Raw genomic sequence first — 19,407 nt, 5'->3', positions numbered from 1 at the left:
CCATCCATTCAACCCTGCATGGATCCAGTGATAGTAGGCTATACGCTGTGCCCTGCCCACTTGATGGGCCACAAGCTCTCATTCATCCACAAGTGACAGACATGGGTGTGTGTGTGAGGTGAACTACAGTACCTGCCAGGAGCTGGAGGGGATCTCTGCAAATTTTCCCAGTCCCCCGAAGGTGTAGCATCGGTACATGTGATCCAGAGACTCGGAGCAGTGCCACAGCAGACCGAAGCTCACAGAGTCCTTGTTGTGGTGGTGGTGTTGGTGATGTTGGTGCTGCTGCTGCTGCTGCTGGTGGTTGTTGTTCCTCAGCTGGTCCTTAACAATCCAGGCAGGAGATATGAAGCTGAAACTGCAGACGGCGACCAGAGCGGAAGAGAGGAGCACCCAGAAGCAGCCCACACAGCTGAACATGGTGGCAGCTTGGGGCAAAAAGCCCGGAGACAGACCCAGATCGATCCCAAACCCGGCTTCTTCTTCTTTCTTTTCCCGGCCCAGGAACGAATGCATTTGGAGCTCACGCCTTCAAGAGCAAGACTTTTAACTTCAGCCCCTGACCAGCGCTACATCAGCACACAATACCATTCACTGGGCATCCGCATAGGCAGCAGTGTGTGTGTGTCCCCAGAACATCTGCTCCAGAGAAACAAACCAGTGAGAAAAAAAAGAGAAAAACATCCAAAACACATCAGCAAGAGGAGGGATTGTCGATACTAAAGTCAATTCATCCGCTGCGTCCACTCACACTTGGAAAAAAAAAAGACACAAAATGTTTGTCACACCCAAAGCTGAGTGCGCAGTGGTGAGCGCAGCTGGAGAAGCAGTTTTTTTTTTTTTTAGTGTGGACACACACAAACAGACACACAAACACACGTCCTGGATCCGCTCTGCCCCTCTGCTTCCTTCACGGCACTCACACCGCCTCAACACACAGCAGCGCCCAGTGCGTCTCAAAGTGCGTCTGGACAACATCAAGCTGCCAGAGGTTAAAAGGAGCACTTCCGGGTGTGGTTTTCAAAGTAAAACCCCAAAGATGCTGCTCAGCAAGATTTGACTGATCGAAATTCTCATCACTCTTCTATTATATAAAAGAAACACACACAATTAAAGTAGGCTACAAATTTCAAAGTGATGCACACACCACCAGATAACATGGATGAAAAAGAAAGTGATAAGAAAGTTGGAGATAGGCTATTTGTCACTGTAGGGTTTATTCGGCAGTTCTTCGAACAAGTGTACCACATCATAAATAACCTGACTCCAAGCATTCCCACTTTATGGTATGGATAAATTATATTGCCTGGTGAATGTAAGTTACAAACATGTAGATTTTATGAATGAGTGGATGTAACATAGGCCTATAGCTTTGCCACAAACATAGGTTTGTGTTACAACCAGCTTGGAGGTTTGAGTATTTGGGGGGCTTCAACTGTACTGTGAAAATGAATGAATAGGTTAAACCGTGTCATTAAATTAACTGATAAAAAAATAAAATAGAGGATGCACTTGAGTGTGTCAACATCACTTTTACTCTGAAGGGACAAACAGGCCTATTTCCGGTGTTTTGCACAATGTCTGTCTTTGACTTGACGAACAGGCGTGTGGCCGCACCTGTTCAAGTGCACCTCGCACTTTTAATGTTCATCATGAGCTCTTGTTTTCAAAACGACAACGAGACACAACACCGTAATAAAAACAAGTAGAAGTATATAATTATGAGTTTAACGTTTTAATGTCAAAGAAATTGATTTTTCCCCCCACACAAAATACTTCTGAGCATTGAAATGTACAATGTATGAACATTTGTGTATTAATTGTTTCTCACAAATAGGAGCCAGCAGCCAATCAGAGTTCAGAATAGCAGCAGGTTTGTTGCGAGGTGGGCGTTGCCCCTGCACGTGGAGGTACTGTAGCCTCAGTCCGGAAAGCACAATGAACCCGCGGGACTTCACACAGCCTGTGATAGGCATGACGGTGTTAAACTAATTAATGCGTCAAATATTTAACACCAGTTAGGCTCATCACTGGGTTAATTGTGCCCGACTGAAGCAAATTCACCACCATTTAAACCCAGCTATTATGCAATGGTCCTCTACCTCTGAAAATGAATCACTTTCTGAATAAATGAAACACTTTAAATGCTTTACAGAGTCCCATTGGACCCAAGGTGACTTTGAGCCCTTTGAAATGAGTTGGATTTTACAATTTGTGGATTTTTCTGGATGTGCAGACCTGGTATGAGAGAAATGAGTAGACAAATTCAGCCGTGTATGTCTGAAATGATATAAGGTGTAGTCGGTGTTTTCTCCGGTTTACTATAACATAGCAATACAGCCAACAGCGCCCCCACATGGCCAGAAGTGATAATAGTCCCCCCTGAAACTGCTGACACTTCGCCCACATGTGAATTACAATACTGATTTGGATTTTTTCTTTCTTTCTTTAAAAGAAAACCAATCCCTCTGTAAACATGACACATCTCCTGTATCAACATAACCACAGCCTGCAGTGGCACCAAACCACGATAATATATCAACACTTTAAGATGAGATGTCAACAAAAAAAAGAGGGCAGACAAAACATTTCATAATATATGTATTTAAATCAAACACAATTTAAATATATTATAGATTAAGTACACGTACATGTCAGAAAACATTAGTGGTACATAGTACCAAGAGTCTTTTCTGGTTCTTTTCCACATCATGGTAAGGCTCAAAAGAAATTAAAAAATAAAGTTTATTTCACTGAGCACACTTTCCAGTTGAACAGTCCGGTTTGTTTCAGTGATGCATTTAAAAAAAAACAGCAATCACCATAAAAAAGGACTAACATTATATATGGGGTAAACCAGAAGTCTACATCTTATATATATATATATATTTATATATATAAACAAACATTTAGGACATAGAGTTTGGAGTTTTCCAACACAAATGGAGCACTTAAGTTCATTAGGGAGTATTTCTTCTTCTTCTTCTTCGTCTACACTCTGAAGGTGCCAGGATGTTCACACAGGGAGGCGGCCGGTCCAACAAGCGGACCAGATCCTCTTCTGTTTCATTGTCACGTTCTACAGTACACACAGTTAACAGCCAAGGGAGGTGGGACAGCTCACAGGAGGGAGCAGCAGACGAAGCTGCTCCAGGCGGGCTGAAGGAAGCATGTGCAGAAAGTTCACACCGTCCCAAACTGATGATTTTCATCTGTTGCATCCTCACGTACTATAGCCGACCCATAAAAGGAGCATTTCATCTAAAAACAAGGAATGGTTATAAAAGGAGTGGGGACGCGTGTCACTAGGGAGTGAAGGTAATTCAGTCTTTGTCTATGTCCTCCGTACTGTAGGTCCGAGATAAGACATTGTACAAACATTATGGCTACAGCAACACAGTGATAGTCCTGACTGAGCTGCTGCTGCTGCTTTCTTCTTTTTCTACCATCAAAATGTACGTTTGCCTCCTCGGGAGTCGCTTTCCTCCAGTCTGATGCGAGTTCTTTGCTTTGCTTTCGGCGACAACACGTGTACCTTTATAGTGTTATGCAGTTGGAAGATTGGAGCAATGATGTACTTCAAGTTTCCCCCCATTAGCCCATGCGTGAACAGTCACTCACCAAGCTCTCAGCCACACACACATTCTCTCACTCACAAACACATGGTGGTTGGGGAGGTGATAAAAAAAGAAAAAAAAGCTTTGTTCGCTCTCAGGGTAATGCAGTTCATAGCAGGGTGGTGAACCCTGTGTATGTTTTGTCACCGGCTCGGCCAGCGTCTGCGGGGAGTGGCGGTCCTTCGGTCCCTCGGTGGGGTCATAACTGCAGACAGACAAAAAAAAAACACTTAGTAGTCATTCCCACACGTCGCCGCACAGGAGCGAGATGATACCGACTCGAGCGAGGTTTCTGTACCTTGGTGGCCTTGCCGGGGCTGTCGTGGTTTGACTGGTGGACGACGTCGTTGACAATCATCTTGGCAATCTGCCACGCCATCTCCTCCTGGGCCTTGAATCACGACACAATCAATAACTTTAATTGGCCGCACACATTATTTACATCCTTTAATAAATCATAAGTCATGGGGTGACATCACAAAGCGAATTTGAATACATGCCGTTAAGAGCCTTGTTACGCATCTCAGACCACTAAATCATTCATGGTTATTTAACGTTTTGCTTCCTCACCTCATCGGAGTTGCCTTGGACCCATTTCTTCATGGCTTGAGAAAACATCGAACCTAAATGAGAGAGAGAGAGCAAGGGGTGAGGGGGGGGCAGAGCCAGACACATATCAGTAAACAGAAATCATAAATTAAGTGTAATTTGTTGTGTTAAGTGAACAAATGAACTGCTTTCAGCTAATGTGACTCTCAAAATCAAATCAAGTGGAGTTAATCCTGACATATTAAGGTAGTTAGTGCTTTGTTACACTCTGCTGTTGAGATGTGCATTATACTTTATCAGTAGGCAATTTGATTAGTTATTCCATAGCCAAAATGTCAGAGACTCTACTCTAGAGTAAAGAATAGCGGAGGCTGTGCTTTTTTCCAAGAGGAATGTCTTTAAATATTTCAAGAGACTATCAGCTGTAAGGAGAATGGAAGCAGCCACTAGAGGAGGTTTATATTCGTGGGCAAAGAGTAGACGTTTTTCACTGCAAGGAGGGAAGAGATAAAATATGACAGAGTGAGGGCAAAGCTACAAAGAGAATAATAAGACAGATGGAGGTAGAGGAGAGAGAGAGAGACGAGTGTGAGTGTGCGAGGGTATCGTGCCTTTGGATTTCTTCACATCCGGTTCTGGCTCTGCCTCCCTGATAAACTGGCCCATCTCGTTCACCTTCCCAAACGTCATCCTCCTGAGAAGACAGAGGAAAGGAGACGGATGAAGACAGCAGACGGAGCAAATGGGACCAAGCTGAGCCTCAGGCAGGCACAACAGCATTCAAACACAGCTGTGTGTGTTTGTGTGTGTGTGTACACTGTATATCCATTCAATAAGAGCCGTTTCAACACAGAGGCTACAGCTTTGTCTTTCAATAAGATCGTTCTGTTGAATTATTTTTGCACAGGATTCTTCAAAGCAGACTCATAAAACACTTTGCAAGTGTTAGAGTCAATAAAAACAAAACGGATACAAGCAATGAATCCAGACAGTGAAGTGTGCAATTAAATGAACATGAAAACAGACATGAAAGTAGAAGACAACAAGGAAACTTCAAATTTAAAAGATAAATAACAGCAAATATGTCAAAGCCTTTATTTTAGTGGCGATTTAAATAACAGATTCAGTGACTTCAAAATCAAACTGTCTCTGTCCTGAGTGTCTTAACCAGTTGCAAACCACTTAATGTAACATGAGCCTGTATCTATGCAAAGGAACATCAAATACAGGAAACTCACCCAGCGTACGGCCGTTGGTACAAAGACTCCGGGTCCAGGCTGGCGACGTCCACTGTGATCGCTTCGTCAAAGTTTTTCAGGATCTTGATCGCTGCCTTCCTGGCGCCCTGCTGCGGCAAAGACAGCATGAACTGAGTGTTTAGCAACAGGACAGGTAACTTACTTATTTTTCTGTGAAGACAACTAAACGACAGGAATAATCATGAACCTTTGGCATTAGCAAACTTGTCTTCATTATTCATCTAATGAGGCGCAACGGGTCTAAATGTCAGCGGACAGAGGAACATCCCCACAGGGACTGAGGACGGGGGTTAAAACTGGGGGTCACCTGAGTCTGAGAGCTCTCGCTGGCATTTGAACTGGAGCGGTCGTTGTCCGCGGGCCCGCTCTGACCTGGGTTGCTGACATTCACAAATTCATCCGCCCGCACCGAGTTGATGAGGTCGCTCAGGTATTTGTAGTAAAGGTTGCTAGACAGGAAGCCTGGCATGTAGACCTGAACAAATGCAAAACAGCTCCGTTAGAAAATAATGAGCTGCCTGATATATTTCTGGGCACAAGTTACAAAGGTTTCTTAGTGACCTTTACGCACTAACAACGGCGTTGAGCTTTTATTTCATTAATGTGAGGCAGGTGCATTTGTCCATGGTGTAAAAAGACAATTTGTCTGTGACTTGCAACACAAAACCTTTAGGAGGATCCTATTAAATGGAAGAAAACAGTCCAAGCACACCATTTCAAAAACATAATTAATTTTTTAAAAGGCAATTTTGATGCTTCATATTCCTATGTGTAATATCTTGCATAGCTGGACTTGTGCACAAAAGAAGTCCCATAGTAACGACTAAAGAGCCTTGAGTGGGTGGCTATCGGAGAATCTGACCTTCTCCATGGTTGTCCAGGCCTGTCTGAGTGGAGTGGTGAAACAGTCGGGGAGAGGCCCTCCCTCCCGGCAGATATTCGACTCTATCTCCATCCGCACAGAGTCGCCGAAGCCCAGGGGGTTGGTGGCTTGGAGTGAGAAATACCTGGGAAAGAAACGGCACAATGAATGACAAAATTCAGATGAGGGCACCTACAGCATATTAAGATTTTATGATTAAGATCACTGCCAATTCAAAAAGAGAAATAGAGGATGATTTGTGGTGCAGAAAATAAAAAAAAGGAGGTTGGGGAGGCTCAGTAGACAAAATTCTATGGGGGAAAAAACAAAGTGGTCAATAAAACAAAATCAAAGATTAAAAAGAAGGAAAGAAAACTTGAAATGTGAGGAAAAAAGAAACAAGCCAATGTGTGCAGTGCTGCCACCTCACCTAACTGAAACCTTCCACCTGCTCTCAGACCAACAAAGGACGAGCCAGACTGAGACTTTCAATGAATACATAATAACTGACTCAGTTAAATTGGATTTCTTAATGGCTGCAAACAATAGAAGATGACTGGACTGCAATCGGCAATAAACTGTATCGACAAAACTGACCTTAATGTTCCGATTATGATATGATCAATATGTACAATGCTAGAAGGAAAGGACTACATACTGTTTCTGTTCCTATAGCATTAACCCATTACATAAATCATCGCCATTTTATTTTTGCCCAGGTCAACCGGTTATTTTTGTCCCAACAAATGAATAAAATAAGTTACACATAATTTATCCGAGTCATCTCAGTCAGTTTGCAACTCCAGTTAGAAGCATGTTATGTGAATTAGATGTTAATTAAAAGATATATAATCAAGCCCAAGAACACAGATGATAAGATATTAGATGAAATAATGACACCCATGGGACTATTCATCCATAACAACAGAGGAACTCAGAAATACCTCTCAAAAGGAAGAGTTTTACAAATACTAAAAGTAAAGACAGTAAAAGAAAATGTCTATGGCACCTAATCAGGCAGCTAATTACCAGCGTATCAATTGCTTTTCAGATAAAAGATAACAGCGGACAGTTTCCATTTCCAGCTATCTGACTTGCTAGGTTGCAACTGAAGATCTTGTTACAATTAATATGCAGCCGTAATCATCATTATATGTTTATTTTTATAGATCTACTGGTCTATAAAACATCTTTAAATCACACTGGTTTAACCTTTTTATTCTATTGCCTCCAGTAATTCCAAGAAAATTACATTTGAGACAGGGGAAGTAGTATGACACTTGTTGATATCCATCTTTCCAAATATAGCAGCTATTTCCAAATATCAGATCAAAACCACTCTAATAACAAACATAACTGAGTGTTTTGAAGCATGGCAGGACTGGGAAGCAGCAGACACAACACCTACTTGTCGTAGAGGATCATGGCGTCGTTCTGAGCCTCCTGGCCGTCATACTGGCCCTTTTTAGCTGCTAACTGGTTCTGGAAGTTGTCTGCCGCCAGCCAGAACTGCAGTACATTCATTGCCTCCTCCTTTTCCATGTACTGAGGGGAATGAGAACAGAGGACAGAGAAATTGAAAGTCCACATGTGTTTCGTCCTTGTTTCAGGTGAATGTGTTGTGTATATGATGGCAGAAATTCTGCTGATAAGCGTTTACTCTGACTCTCTCTTTGTGTATGGCGTCAATTATCACTTCTGCATTAAATCAATGGCTTGGGAGTCTGTAAAGCGAGCATTTGCGTTTCCATCTATTGGCTATGCCCTCAGTTAATTACTGCTGTGACAACAGGATTTCCCTACAGAATAGATAAACAGAGCCTGTTTTATGATAAGCAGTAAAGAGACAGTAACAGCAACAGTCTGCGTAGAGACCTATTTGTGATGCACCATAACAAATAAATAATATTCTGAGAACCAGTGAGCCCACTCACCTCTGAGAAGTAGAAGAGAGCTGACTCACAGAACAAAATGTCAGCCAGGAATACGGAGCCACTAGTCAACACTTCAATCTGGTATTTACAGAAATGATGGCTCCGCAGGAATTCAGTAAAGTGCCTGGAAATGAAAGGGCAAGTGGAAGATGAATACAGCAGCTGCTGAGGATGTCAGGGTGGTGAGATGACACAAAGAACAGCAGTTACACTTTCATCTACATGACGATGGGGGACACCTTGCCAGGTGAGGATTAACACCCTTTGAAAATGAAAAGACAGAAACTCACTGCTGCTCCAGGATGGCGAAGACTACAGACTGTGCAATGACAAAGCAGTTTGGGTCCACCATGCCGTCCTCTCCACATATCTTAGCTGCAAAGAGGAGGGACAATATCAATGCACATCAGGGCAACAATAAAGGTGAATGACCAAGTGTTTGATTTTTTTTCCCCCTCTGTATCTTACCAACTATGTCATTTCTGATCTGTTCTGTGATGGGGATGGGCCTCAAAGCATCCGGAGAGATGTACTTGGTGAAGATGGTAACTGCATCTTTCTCTATACCTGGAATGCACAGAGACAAGAAAATGATCATCAAGCGAAGTTACAAGAGAAATATTTTTAACTGTGTACGTGAATAAAAAGATATTCAAAACGCTAGGTTCACATTTTTGGTGCAAAGGAAGTGGGAAACAGAAACACACAAAAATGTTCTCTCCACCATCCCCATTAACCACATGTCATATTGAGAAAGCCACATCTCCATTCTGGTGCCATTTAACCATTAATGGGTGAAACAAGTTTACAGAATTTCTTTCACTGGTCAAGAAACATGTTTTAAAACATGACTGAAATGTGAATATATCTTTATTTCATGAATTCATCTGAAAATGTCGTTCCCACCACTCGACACAGATCTGATGTTTCCATCTGCCGTTGTTTTCCTCCCTCTCGAATCTTGAGTAACACGTTGTTTATATACACTGTAATCTAATCAATAAGTCTGTTCCAGTGCACTTTCTGTTTTCAGTTCAGCAGTTAAGATTTCCAGCAATCTGCCCTCAGGTCTAGATGTACAAACTGAATATACGCAAAGCAACAGGTGGATATTTTTGTCTCTGCATAAAGCCACTGAAACCTTTTCTTATTTTGGCTTTTACAGAAAGTTAATAATGGTGAATGAATTTGGGTAAAACATATAAACAATTCTGCCCTACAAATGCAAAGTGCAGTATCTGTAAAAATGCCAAACTGAGAAAAACAGCTTTTTGTGTTTTTCATTGTCAGGTTTAATCAAATTATGAATAACTACTAAGTCTATAATTGATTAGATAAAGGTGGACTAAATTAAATGTATTTCGTAGTTTGTCTTTCTGACTAATTTCGACAGTTTTATGGCATATTTTGTGACCACTTTTGACAGTTTTATGGCAGATACTGCACTTTGGCTTGGTATTAGCTACAGATACTGCACTTTGCCTTGGTTTTGAAATTATAGAGTAAATTATACTCTTTGCAGATACTGCACTTTGCCTTGGTTTCACAGTGTTTTTTTTGGATGGACAGCAAAATAAAAATCCCAATAACTCTGGAAATTTTAGCAGTACCCATATCAAATTCTACCAGATTGCAGAGAATATGCCACACTTTTGATTGGTCAAAAAAAATTGTAGGGCAGAATTGGTCAAATAGTTTTTTACAATTTGTAAAAAAAAAAAAAAGTTTAACTTACATTTCATGAGTTTGTCAGATTCTCGCAGAGTGCTGTTTGATTGCATCTTGTTGGGCGTCCCTGTCCTGGAGGGGGCCTGCCTTCTGGGGGTTTCTGCCCGAGGAGTGCCGGGTCTCAGTCCTGCTTCTGTGCTGTAGGAGCCCCGCCGTGCTGATGGCACCGCGGGACCTTCGATGCTACTGTCCCGGGAGAGGGCGTCGGGCGTGTGTGGGGCTGTCTCGGGCAACTCCGAGCCATCTGTGGAGGCAGGGACGGGCTCGGCCAAGGAGCTGTGTTTGACAGAATTTAGACTGTGCGCTCTGACTCGCGACCAGCTGGTGGAGCGGAAACTCTCGGCCTCCAACCAGAACCGAACCAGATGGTCAGCACCCTGCAGTTCCATGAAACGCATGTAGTGGGGCATCGCCACATTGTCCCGAAGAACCTGGTCCACCGTCTTGGATAGCCGAGAGCGGGTCTCCTGGGGCTGATAGTTCACACTGGAACGACCTGAAACATACAAACACACGCACAATTTAGAAATATGCAAAGTATGTTTCTCTTTGCTACCTATGATTTGAATTCTGGGACGACTCCTCAGTCAAAACCAGTGTGGAAAGTGTATTTTGTCACATTGGGCTAAAATGATTCACTGTAAACCACTAGAATATTGTATCAACCTGTAAGTAACAAATGAAATTTCTTATAACTTGTTTCAACTCATTAATCAAAAAGGAAGCTGTGAAACTTAAAACTTTAAAAACGCTTGTTTTCTAAAAGACCATGACATCCAATCCATCATAATGAGAAAAATCTGCACAAGATGTCCTGTTGTTGACATGACAGCTAGAAGTGCAAGATAGACACTAAAATATAACTTCATATCACTGAGCAGCACTGTATTTGCTTTTATTCACAGCTTTCAAACTAAGAAGATAAAAATGTGATGAGAGCTGGAACAAGAAATGAAAGATAAAAAGTGTTTTTCTGAGCACACATTCCACCTGAAAATGTGGCCCAGCTTGAAGGCTGATGTGAGCTGAATTCAAACTCCTGGATATTTTGAAATCTTAAGAATTTCAAGCTCTCCATCTCTCTTAAGATGGCCTTGGCCTATGCAGTTCAACATGTGTTTTTAACTCAGGCATATCCTTTTAAAATCACACATGAGCGGCATCAGCGTGCCCTGGCCTTCATTCCTCTCATGCATGCATGAAGTGTCAACCTCCAAACTCCAGCTACATCTGAACAGAGAGGTGAAACAAATAATATTCCTGTAGGCATGCCATAGTATTTGAATTTATGATGCCTCAAACATAGACTCTGTTTGAATAACATCCACCATCCTGAGAGCACATACACACTCACACACACACACACACACTGCAAGAAAACAAAATAAGCGAGGGAGCATGCTCACCGACTACAAACCCAACACTTGTTAGATTATGAATCAGAGCACATCAGACTGAGGCGTGGGTTGCGGCTTTGTGGTGTTGTGTTTGCTCTTTGAAAACAAGATAGAGCTTCAAAAAGTGTCGCCCATGCTGAGGTGCGTATCAATCAGCCTCTTCACATATCTTAAGATGATACAGTCAAGGCCACCTTCACGGTGAAAAGACGTTTGAATCAAGACAACCAGTGTCGCATTACCTGCTGTCAGTCTCCCTCTTTGAATCTTCCTCCTACACTTCCTTCCCTTTGTTGTCTTTAACTTACAACCACAGCCGAGAAATCACTGGCACTAGGTGTGTTCCTGTCTACGTCTACGTTTACGTTTGCTGCCCATGCTGCAGCACAGGTTCTTCCACCTCTGCCTGACTCAGGGCAACTCGTTTGTACAGTACTTCCTGTCACCGCATTTCAACAATGCATATGATGGCATCCAGCTTTCCTACGAAGGATCTAATTATAGAGCCCGTCTGATAAAAAGAAAGAAAGGGGGTAACCATTTCTTCACTGTAGGACTTCAACAGACTGGGAGGTTTAAGATTCTTCCTGACAGGCGTTAGAAAGTTCAGCTGCTCATCAACACTGTTGCATGATTTCACATGTGGGCCTCACACTCACTGCCACTTGCACAAGACGTGTGGCTGTTTGAGCCATTTTAGTGACGCAACAGTCACACTCAGACACAACGTAGCCAGCCACACAAACATTATAAAGATAAATCTAATTATCCCAGTAAGGTGAAACAGATGCCAACTTTTGGCAACAACCAAATCTAAATAAACTAACTATAAATTAAAGGTAATCCTAAATGTAAAAGTAACAGCATGACACTCACTGAACAACACAAGAATGTAATCTGCTACCTCTCCTGAACCTATTGACAAATACCATCAAACAAATTAACCAAAGTAGCTGTAACCACAAAAATGATAACAAAATCAAACCCATAATTTGAACTACATTTCAGACACAGAGAATGATGAAACTCTTCAGCTCATATCTAGATTCTCAATTGATTAGTTGTCACTTCATACGTTATCACTAAAAACAAACACATGAAAGCAGTCTCTGTACCAAGGTCGCCAAAGTGTGCAGCCTCCATGTGACTCGGCTGTTTCTTGAGAATGGCGGTTCGACCGCGGGCGAAGGAGTCCATGTTGGCAGAGATGGCGTTGATGGCCACATGGCTGGGCCCCGCAGCTTCCTGGATGGCATTGTGGTTCCTCAGTGCTAGTGATGGAGAGTGAGGGCTGACTGGAGCTGGAGGACAGGAAAAAAGAGGAAGAAAAACAAAAAAAAGAGTACAATTATATTTAAGCTCTGAGAGGCCTGGATGTATGAGGTCAGTGTGACTTCATGAAAAGGTCTTTTTAAGGACGACTTGTGAAAGAGCTCACAGTAAATGTACAGAGGCCTCGGGGTGTGTTTGAGAAGACAGACTGCTTAGTGTTTGTTTGACTGTGAGGTTCATGTGCTTCACTTCATAGCTAGAGGTCAGTATTTTGGTCTGTGTGATAGTAAAACCAGCGGTGATTAAACACAGCAGTTGTTTTAAGCAAACAGCTATTTGAATCACTTCCTTAATCTGAGTTAATCCACTCACACACAGATGCAAACAGATCCATAACAAATCTCAATATGGCAGGGCTCAAGAAGTCATACCATCAGCCCGTGAAAAAAAAAAAAAAATTCAACAGTGTATAACTTTCATAACCTCACAAAAGCAATAAGGAGCTCACCTCTGTTGACTTTAGCATCGGCCACTCTCTCAGGTTCTTTGCTTTTAGCTGTGTGAAGAAAGATGAGAGCAGGGTTGTAATTAGAGAAGCATGCTGCATTTTGATTGACAATGTAGGGCGAGACGTGCACGCCAGAAAAAAAAAAAAAAAAAGAAGTTCAGGGGGTTGGTGTGGTGTCACTGGAAAAACTAGAACAAAACATCTAGTTACACGGTGACGTAGTGAGGAAACTGATACAGAGGAGAAGCAACAGTGAAGATAAATAGGGAAGCTGTGCTCTGATATGTAAAAGCCCACTCAGCCCTGTGCTCGTTATAGGAAGCAGGATTGTTCGTACTGAACATCTGCACGAGTCCTTCCTGACTGAAGTGACCTTTGTCTGTAAAAGCTCTGGTGGATAGCGGCATTTTACGTATTTTTTTTTACAGGTTTGTCAGTATGTCAGCCAGCTTACACCTGAAGCTGCCTTAAGATTATTTATAAACAAATACTTGGTATCACATTACAGTGGCAGAGCTAAAATTATGTGGCCTGAGGCAAAACTACACAACACTAGAAATATCTGATATCATGCGACTCCTAAGTACTGGGACTGGTTGTAGGCAAGCATCAGAGTAATTCACAATCCATATCTTTAGATTTGGATCAGGCCAACTATCAATGCCAAACACTGGCACCAGAAAATGGACTGAGAGGCCTGGACAAAATGCTACAGACTGAGGAAGGTCTTTCAGTGAGACATTTTGGACAGAGCTGTTGGTGAGTAGCCTACATGTGTCAGCCAAGGGTGAGAGACAACTGGAGATGGAAAGCTGTCTGTCACAGATAAAAGCTGTGACTTTGAGATAGTCTACGCTTCAACAAAATGTGCTGTTCCAAACAAAAACTTGTTTTAAATAACACTATGTCTTTGTCCTAAATGAATATTCATCAAGTGGTTGGTCGCATGGAAACAAACCATATTTAAAAAAAAAAAAAAAAAAAAGTAAATCCCTTGGGGCATCCGTGCACAGATACTATAATACAAAAGGAGCACTCTCTCTAATATTTCCTCATTTTGGAGCGCTGCTGCGTCAGCCGCTTTTACCGCTGCAGCCAAGGAAGCAGAACCACTTAAGTCACTGTTGAAAGTGTACACATGCAGTCTGATTTCCTGGAGAAACAGGAGCTGATTTTAGCTGAAATCCATTTCACAATCACTGCCATTTCCATTCCCTCCATTCATACTTGTTGTCCACTGCCTATCAAAGCTATGCAACATACAGTACTAGTCCAGTCAGGATTATATTGTATAAAAATGTGATCTTTATTTAATTTAAAAGACACTCCACTGCCAGTTCAGTTACTTAACCTTGTACAGTGTGTAATACAACAACCCTGCAATAAGACATCCTTTTTATGAAGGATGTAATGTTCATTCTTAGGTGTTGATATTTTATTTCAGGGCTGACATTACATTCACTCTTCTATAGTTAGGTGTTGCTGATTTCTGTTACACAGGGGTATCATTAGTATGTATTCAGTACCACCTACTGTACCCACTTGTTTTTAAACAGTTCAGTACAAGCACATTAGGCTTGTAGACAGTCAGATTATCTTTTCTATAACACACTGCCTTTAATCATGTAGTTGTCATTATGAAATTTTGTAGCCTAAACTATTAAGAGTTGGCCTGAAACAATAACTGGTCATATTGTCATTTGTAACTAACACTGTTTAAATTCAGACTGACAGATGCTCCGTGTCAAATGATGCTGACCAACCTTACTAACGTTAGCTTACCGGTATTATATATTATCCCCTGTGAGCTAACGCCTACAAACATTTTATTTACTGTTTCCTTCTCTCTTTTATCGACTCTAATTCACATATTGTGGACAATTATGACAGGTTTTCACGAGTTTTGCTCATTATTTCTGTTAGAAAATGTCCCTGATGGAGCTAGCTTAGCTCAGCTCAATGCAGCACCTTTGCGACACTGGTGGTGTTAGCTTTCATACACAGACACCGAAGGCTTCAAATTACATTATTTTATCACCAAGCACAAACCAGTGTGATCTGTACAATTTAATTTCAATAAAGGTTTCCCATTGGTGTATTTCCAACAGGTTGTATTAGTGCAGATATTATATCAGGGAGGCCACCAGCGCTAAGCTAAGCTAACCACATCACAGCCGACAGCAGCGGCACCAGAGCGGACACCTCCACACGCAAACCACCGCTGTGTCCCTCCGCTGCTGGTCCTTGTGTGGCCGCCGCAGTCTCGACCACCTTGGCTACTAAATGTTAACAGGTGATTCACAGCCGGATACTGTGTGGTGGTGGTGGTGGTGATGCTAAGCTAACGTTGACGTTGCAGCCTTGCAGAGGGGAAAAGAGCTACTACTGCTGTTGCTGCTGCTACTGCTTCTTCTTCTTCCTCACCTTTCCTCTTGAAAAACGACATGACGGGTTTCACTCTCTGGACGTTTCCTCGGCTCACTGACACCGCCCGGGGCACTCGCGGCTCCCTTCATTCAAATGCATCTGTTGCTTTCACACTCCCGAGTTTGAAAAACGGGGGTCGTTATCGCAGCATCCCCGGCGGTGAGTGCTGTCAAATTACAATTTTCTCCAAATCCAAGCCCAGCTCAACGGCCATATTGTCAATAAACGCCTTACTTCCGGGCTGGTGCGGCAGCAGCATTGTGGGAAATGTTGTGTTACCTGATCTGGACGGAGGAGCGCGCTGTTTCTGAACGGACAGCAAGGGTAAGTCATTAATAACACTTCACAATGTGGTTTCTGTAATTTCATCAAAAACATACCACAAATATATCTAATAATGACAAGTATTAAGGTAAAAAAAAAGAAAAAAAAGAAGAAAAAAAAAGGAATTTCGAGAATAAAATCATATAGCCTAATAAAACAAAAGTTATGATTTGGAAGAGAAAAAAAGACAAAAATAATATTAATAGGCTATATAATGTTTTAAGAAAAAAAACATATCACGGAAAAGAAGTTGTTTCAAACAGTTAAGTTTAAGGTTTACAGTAACAATTGTATCAATCAATAAAGCTTATTTGTAGAGCACTTTTCATACAGCAAGCAGCTCAAAGTGCTTAAAAAACAAAAACAGAGACATAGACATAGCCTACACATAATTACACACGCACATTCACATACACACGTGCATTCACACACCCAAAAATTAAAACACTGAGGAGTTAAAAAAATACTGAGGAAACACTATCTTACACCCGACAATTTGTACTTTGCAGTGAGGAAAACACTAGTGGATAAAAACTAAGACAAAACAGGTAAATGGAATAAAATAAAATAAAATCTCCTCTATTCTGTTCCTTTACCTTGTGACTATTGAAGTACCAACACAGGTGTTCGCACCTCTGGCTGTTTAGACCTCTCCTGGGAGCAAGAGGAAATGCATGTGTATGGTAACTAAAGGTGTGCAAAATGTAAGATAGCAGGCACCTGCTTCCCGTGTGTTTTACTGTACCAGTATTTATTTACATGTACTATGTATTGCCATTTATAAATTCTGTCAAGACAAAAGACAAAGCAAACACTTGAGAGAATTTTTGAACATTTTGATGTTGATTTTTATTTCATGAAATGCAGTGATTTTGTTTATAAGAAGAGTATAACATTTTAGAGATGTGACTTTAAGGCAAATATTCACAGATGATCATTTGTGATGAATTATACTTCATAGAACCTAATCAGTACAGTTTGATGCATTTATTCAAGGGATGCTGTGTTTAAAACATGTTTTTCAATCTCGTCCCACTCCATGGGTCTCCTTCGGTCTGTCGATGCGATATACAAACTCTGCAGGCATGAAGTAGCCCAAGTACTCCACACTGTCAGGTGTGGTGTCTATGTAGTAGTGGCCACCCTCCCCATGGTGGCTGAAGCAGTGGGTGTGCTCCACCCGCAGATCCAAACCCTGAAGACACAGCAAACAAATGAAGAAAACCAAGTCTGCTTTGCAAATGCACTTCTGATATGTGTTGTGCTCTACTTACAGGATCTCTGGATACGAGCACTGACTGGCAGATGAGTGGAGCACTGACTTCAAAGTGTTTGAGCCAGTTGTTGACCTCATCGTTGGTGTTGAGCGGGCAGACTGAGAACTCTCTTGGCTAAAGATAAGACAACACAAGGAAATAAAGCAACACATGAACCGTAAATGTCAGTAACTATTACTACTACACATTATTATTATTTACCATGATGTGGATTTTTGCTTTCCCTTTCTGGATGATGAAGGTGCCTCCAAGAGCCAGGCTTTTATCAGGGTAGCGGCCTTCAAGAGTCTTCCTCAAGGCCGTCACAAGACTGTGGTCTCCTGTCCTCTTCTTAGCCCGCACCTCTATGACCTGAAGAGGTGCATGGGTAAAGAGCAGCACAACAAGTCAGTTTGTATAGTCACTGTAATTTTGTTAATATGTATTCATTCAGATAGGAGCTTGCATGGTCATGGGTCAGTTCATGCACAACAATTCTGTTATTAACTTGCAGATAATTGTGTTTGAGTTCATATATAACCAAAGAAGTTCATTATTGGCCAGAAACCAAAGTCAGTAATGACAATGCATTTTTGAAGGAGCTCCAGTGCATTATACACTCTCTGAGGTAAAAGAGCTACAGAGTCAGATTAAGACAAATGAGATTACCTTCCCAGACTTCCCTTCACAGGCATACAGATTGCCCAGAAGGCCAAAGTTGCAGTCAGAAAATTTGTCGCTGTATTTCTCTAGCAGACACTGGCCATCAGCTGGATTGATGGAGGAGAAGTAACTGCTGTTCACCGCAGACTTTCCCTCTGCTTCTGTCAGAACCAGAGGCATCAGCTGAGGATGAGATGAAAGTATTTATTCAATCAGCTTCTGCATCACAACCCCTGGTTTCAAAGCAGACAATAACAGCAGCACAAACTATACTGAAGGAGGATCTCCTGATTTATTAATGCCAACATGTTGCTTTCGGCTGCATAAAGTATTAGTCGTAAAAATGAAGTAACCTCTGCATTCATCCCGACAATCCTGGAGGCAGCACCAGCTGCACCTAGGATGAAAGCTCCTGGTAGCTCCACCTCTTTAGATATATTGTTCATGTCGTATTCCTGGATGAACGAAGATGAAGACTGATATAATAATCTCATTTAACACATTATATGCATTATTTTTAGACAATGCACAGTGTGTGACAGGAAATGCTACCTTGTGCTTTTGAACCAAGGGGACCAGGTATGGTACGCCACCAACATCAGTGATACGAGGGCTTCCACAAAGGCCTGCAGAATGAGGGCAGTGGTGACATTAACAAGAAAATATTACGTAACACAAATCTGGAAGGGCTCCAATGTCCTACATGCAACAATTGCTAAATCAGTGCTTCACTATAATCTGTAATGTAAGTTCAAGAGTGCATGAATGGACTAAATCCATGTAACATACACAAGATAGATGGATTTTACTCTGTTAAACAGTTTCTGATTATTGTGAATGGATTTAGAGAAGTGTGCAGACTGTGGAGTATGTGTGACATCACGTGTGCACAGTGGGCTCTTCCTACCTTTGACAGGGAACTGGAATGGCTCTTTGGTTAAATCTGGACAATCCACGACACTCACTTTAACTTCTGCAAAGTTGTCTTCCAGTCCTGTTTGTAAAACTGCAACAAGCCATCATGTTTACATTAATCAGCCTTCATGAATATGCTCTTTGGCACTTTGTCTGTTTATCATAGCTGAGCTTCTTACCACCACGCAGCTCCTCCAGATCGGGGGCGTGCAGCTCAACCCTCTCAGTTTTGCTGATATCTGCCATGGCTCCTGGTTCCCTCTGGCCCGGGCAGACTGGACCAGCAGACTGTTAGCGATGCAGGGGAAGCCGATGGTTGAAGCGAGTTCACTACTGTTTGGTTAAAGTGCAACCAAAGAGTAAAGACACTATTGAGATAATTCCCAACCCGGATAGCGTTTCATCGTCTATGCATTTCTGGTAAAACTATCAACATCTAAATTCATACAGGTGTTTTGTTCATGAGTAGTAATATTATAATAAGTTGTGTGGATGTATGTTTTATATGCAATATTTATATTGATTTGTATGGATAATCCAAAAAATGTTTATTTATTTAAACAAATTGTTTCAAGTTTCACAATATTGACCCCTAACCAGTTGCATCTTTAATAATATTGGTTTTGGGTTAATATTGAAAATATTTTTTCCATAGTTTTTTAATAGAATAAAACAAATCAAACAAATATAGATCTA

General features: G+C 41.7%; 3 protein-coding genes across 5 annotated transcripts in view; all 3 read right to left on the bottom strand.

Annotated features, from left to right (window-relative positions):
* Positions 1-516, bottom strand: part of lhfpl7 (LHFPL tetraspan subfamily member 7) — a gene marked incomplete at both ends in the record, with an annotated part of 96,259 nt that extends 95,743 nt beyond the window's left edge. Inside the window, one exon of the mRNA XM_083986085.1 lies at positions 133-516. Within this exon, the coding sequence (XP_083842211.1) occupies positions 133-516 (384 nt within the window). The remainder of the gene's footprint in view (positions 1-132) is intronic.
* A 2,085-nt stretch (positions 517-2,601) lies between these two features.
* akap10 (A kinase (PRKA) anchor protein 10) lies at positions 2,602-15,781 on the bottom strand. Of its 2 annotated transcripts, none has more exons than XM_083986205.1 (15): positions 15,551-15,781; positions 13,127-13,174; positions 12,462-12,647; positions 9,957-10,445; positions 8,690-8,788; positions 8,512-8,596; positions 8,222-8,345; positions 7,696-7,832; positions 6,288-6,432; positions 5,733-5,900; positions 5,405-5,514; positions 4,778-4,860; positions 4,188-4,240; positions 3,916-4,008; positions 2,602-3,822 (listed from the first exon to the last, which is right to left on the bottom strand). In XM_083986205.1, the coding sequence occupies exons 1-15, from the start codon at positions 15,570-15,572 to the stop codon at positions 3,817-3,819; spliced, it is 1,848 nt and encodes a 615-aa protein (XP_083842331.1). In that variant the 5' UTR covers positions 15,573-15,781; the 3' UTR covers positions 2,602-3,816. The 2 variants fall into 2 exon arrangements, with proteins under 2 accessions (XP_083842331.1, XP_083842332.1); XM_083986206.1 differs by having other exon boundaries at positions 5,405-5,511.
* A 917-nt stretch (positions 15,782-16,698) lies between these two features.
* On the bottom strand, positions 16,699-19,062 carry cUnh11orf54 (chromosome Un C11orf54 homolog). Of its 2 annotated transcripts, none has more exons than XM_083987407.1 (8): positions 18,891-19,062; positions 18,704-18,802; positions 18,349-18,422; positions 18,150-18,251; positions 17,803-17,979; positions 17,356-17,505; positions 17,152-17,268; positions 16,699-17,072 (listed from the first exon to the last, which is right to left on the bottom strand). In XM_083987407.1, the coding sequence occupies exons 1-8, from the start codon at positions 18,955-18,957 to the stop codon at positions 16,899-16,901; spliced, it is 960 nt and encodes a 319-aa protein (XP_083843533.1). In that variant the 5' UTR covers positions 18,958-19,062; the 3' UTR covers positions 16,699-16,898. The 2 variants fall into 2 exon arrangements, with proteins under 2 accessions (XP_083843533.1, XP_083843534.1); XM_083987408.1 differs by having other exon boundaries at positions 18,704-18,790; positions 18,891-19,049.
* Positions 19,063-19,407: the final 345 nt, after the last annotated feature.

Source organism: Trachurus trachurus (assembly GCF_905171665.1).
Source record: "Trachurus trachurus genome assembly, chromosome: 14".
Taxonomy (NCBI): domain Eukaryota; kingdom Metazoa; phylum Chordata; class Actinopteri; order Carangiformes; family Carangidae; genus Trachurus; species Trachurus trachurus.
The sequence above is the reverse complement of the archived record's forward strand: the minus strand, read 5'-3'. Positions and strand labels throughout refer to the sequence as shown.

What these genes read in the sequence shown, in the direction of transcription:
- cUnh11orf54 (XM_083987407.1), bottom strand. Translation starts at nt 18,957, where the DNA reads ATGGCAGATATCAGCAAAACTGAGAGGGTTGAGCTGCACGCCCCCGAT. An exon ending in CCTTGGTTCAAAAGCACAAG is followed by an intron (nt 18,252 to 18,348) that starts GTAGCATTTCCT and finishes TCGTTCATCCAG; the next exon opens with GAATACGACATGAACAATAT. An exon ending in TTGTCGGGATGAATGCAGAG is followed by an intron (nt 17,980 to 18,149) that starts GTTACTTCATTT and finishes TCTCATCCTCAG; the next exon opens with CTGATGCCTCTGGTTCTGAC.
- akap10 (XM_083986205.1), bottom strand. Translation starts at nt 15,572, where the DNA reads ATGTCGTTTTTCAAGAGGAAAG. An exon ending in GTCGTTTTTCAAGAGGAAAG is followed by an intron (nt 13,175 to 15,550) that starts GTGAGGAAGAAG and finishes TTCTTCACACAG; the next exon opens with CTAAAAGCAAAGAACCTGAG. An exon ending in TACCAACGGCCGTACGCTGG is followed by an intron (nt 4,861 to 5,404) that starts GTGAGTTTCCTG and finishes CTGTCTTCTCAG; the next exon opens with GAGGATGACGTTTGGGAAGG.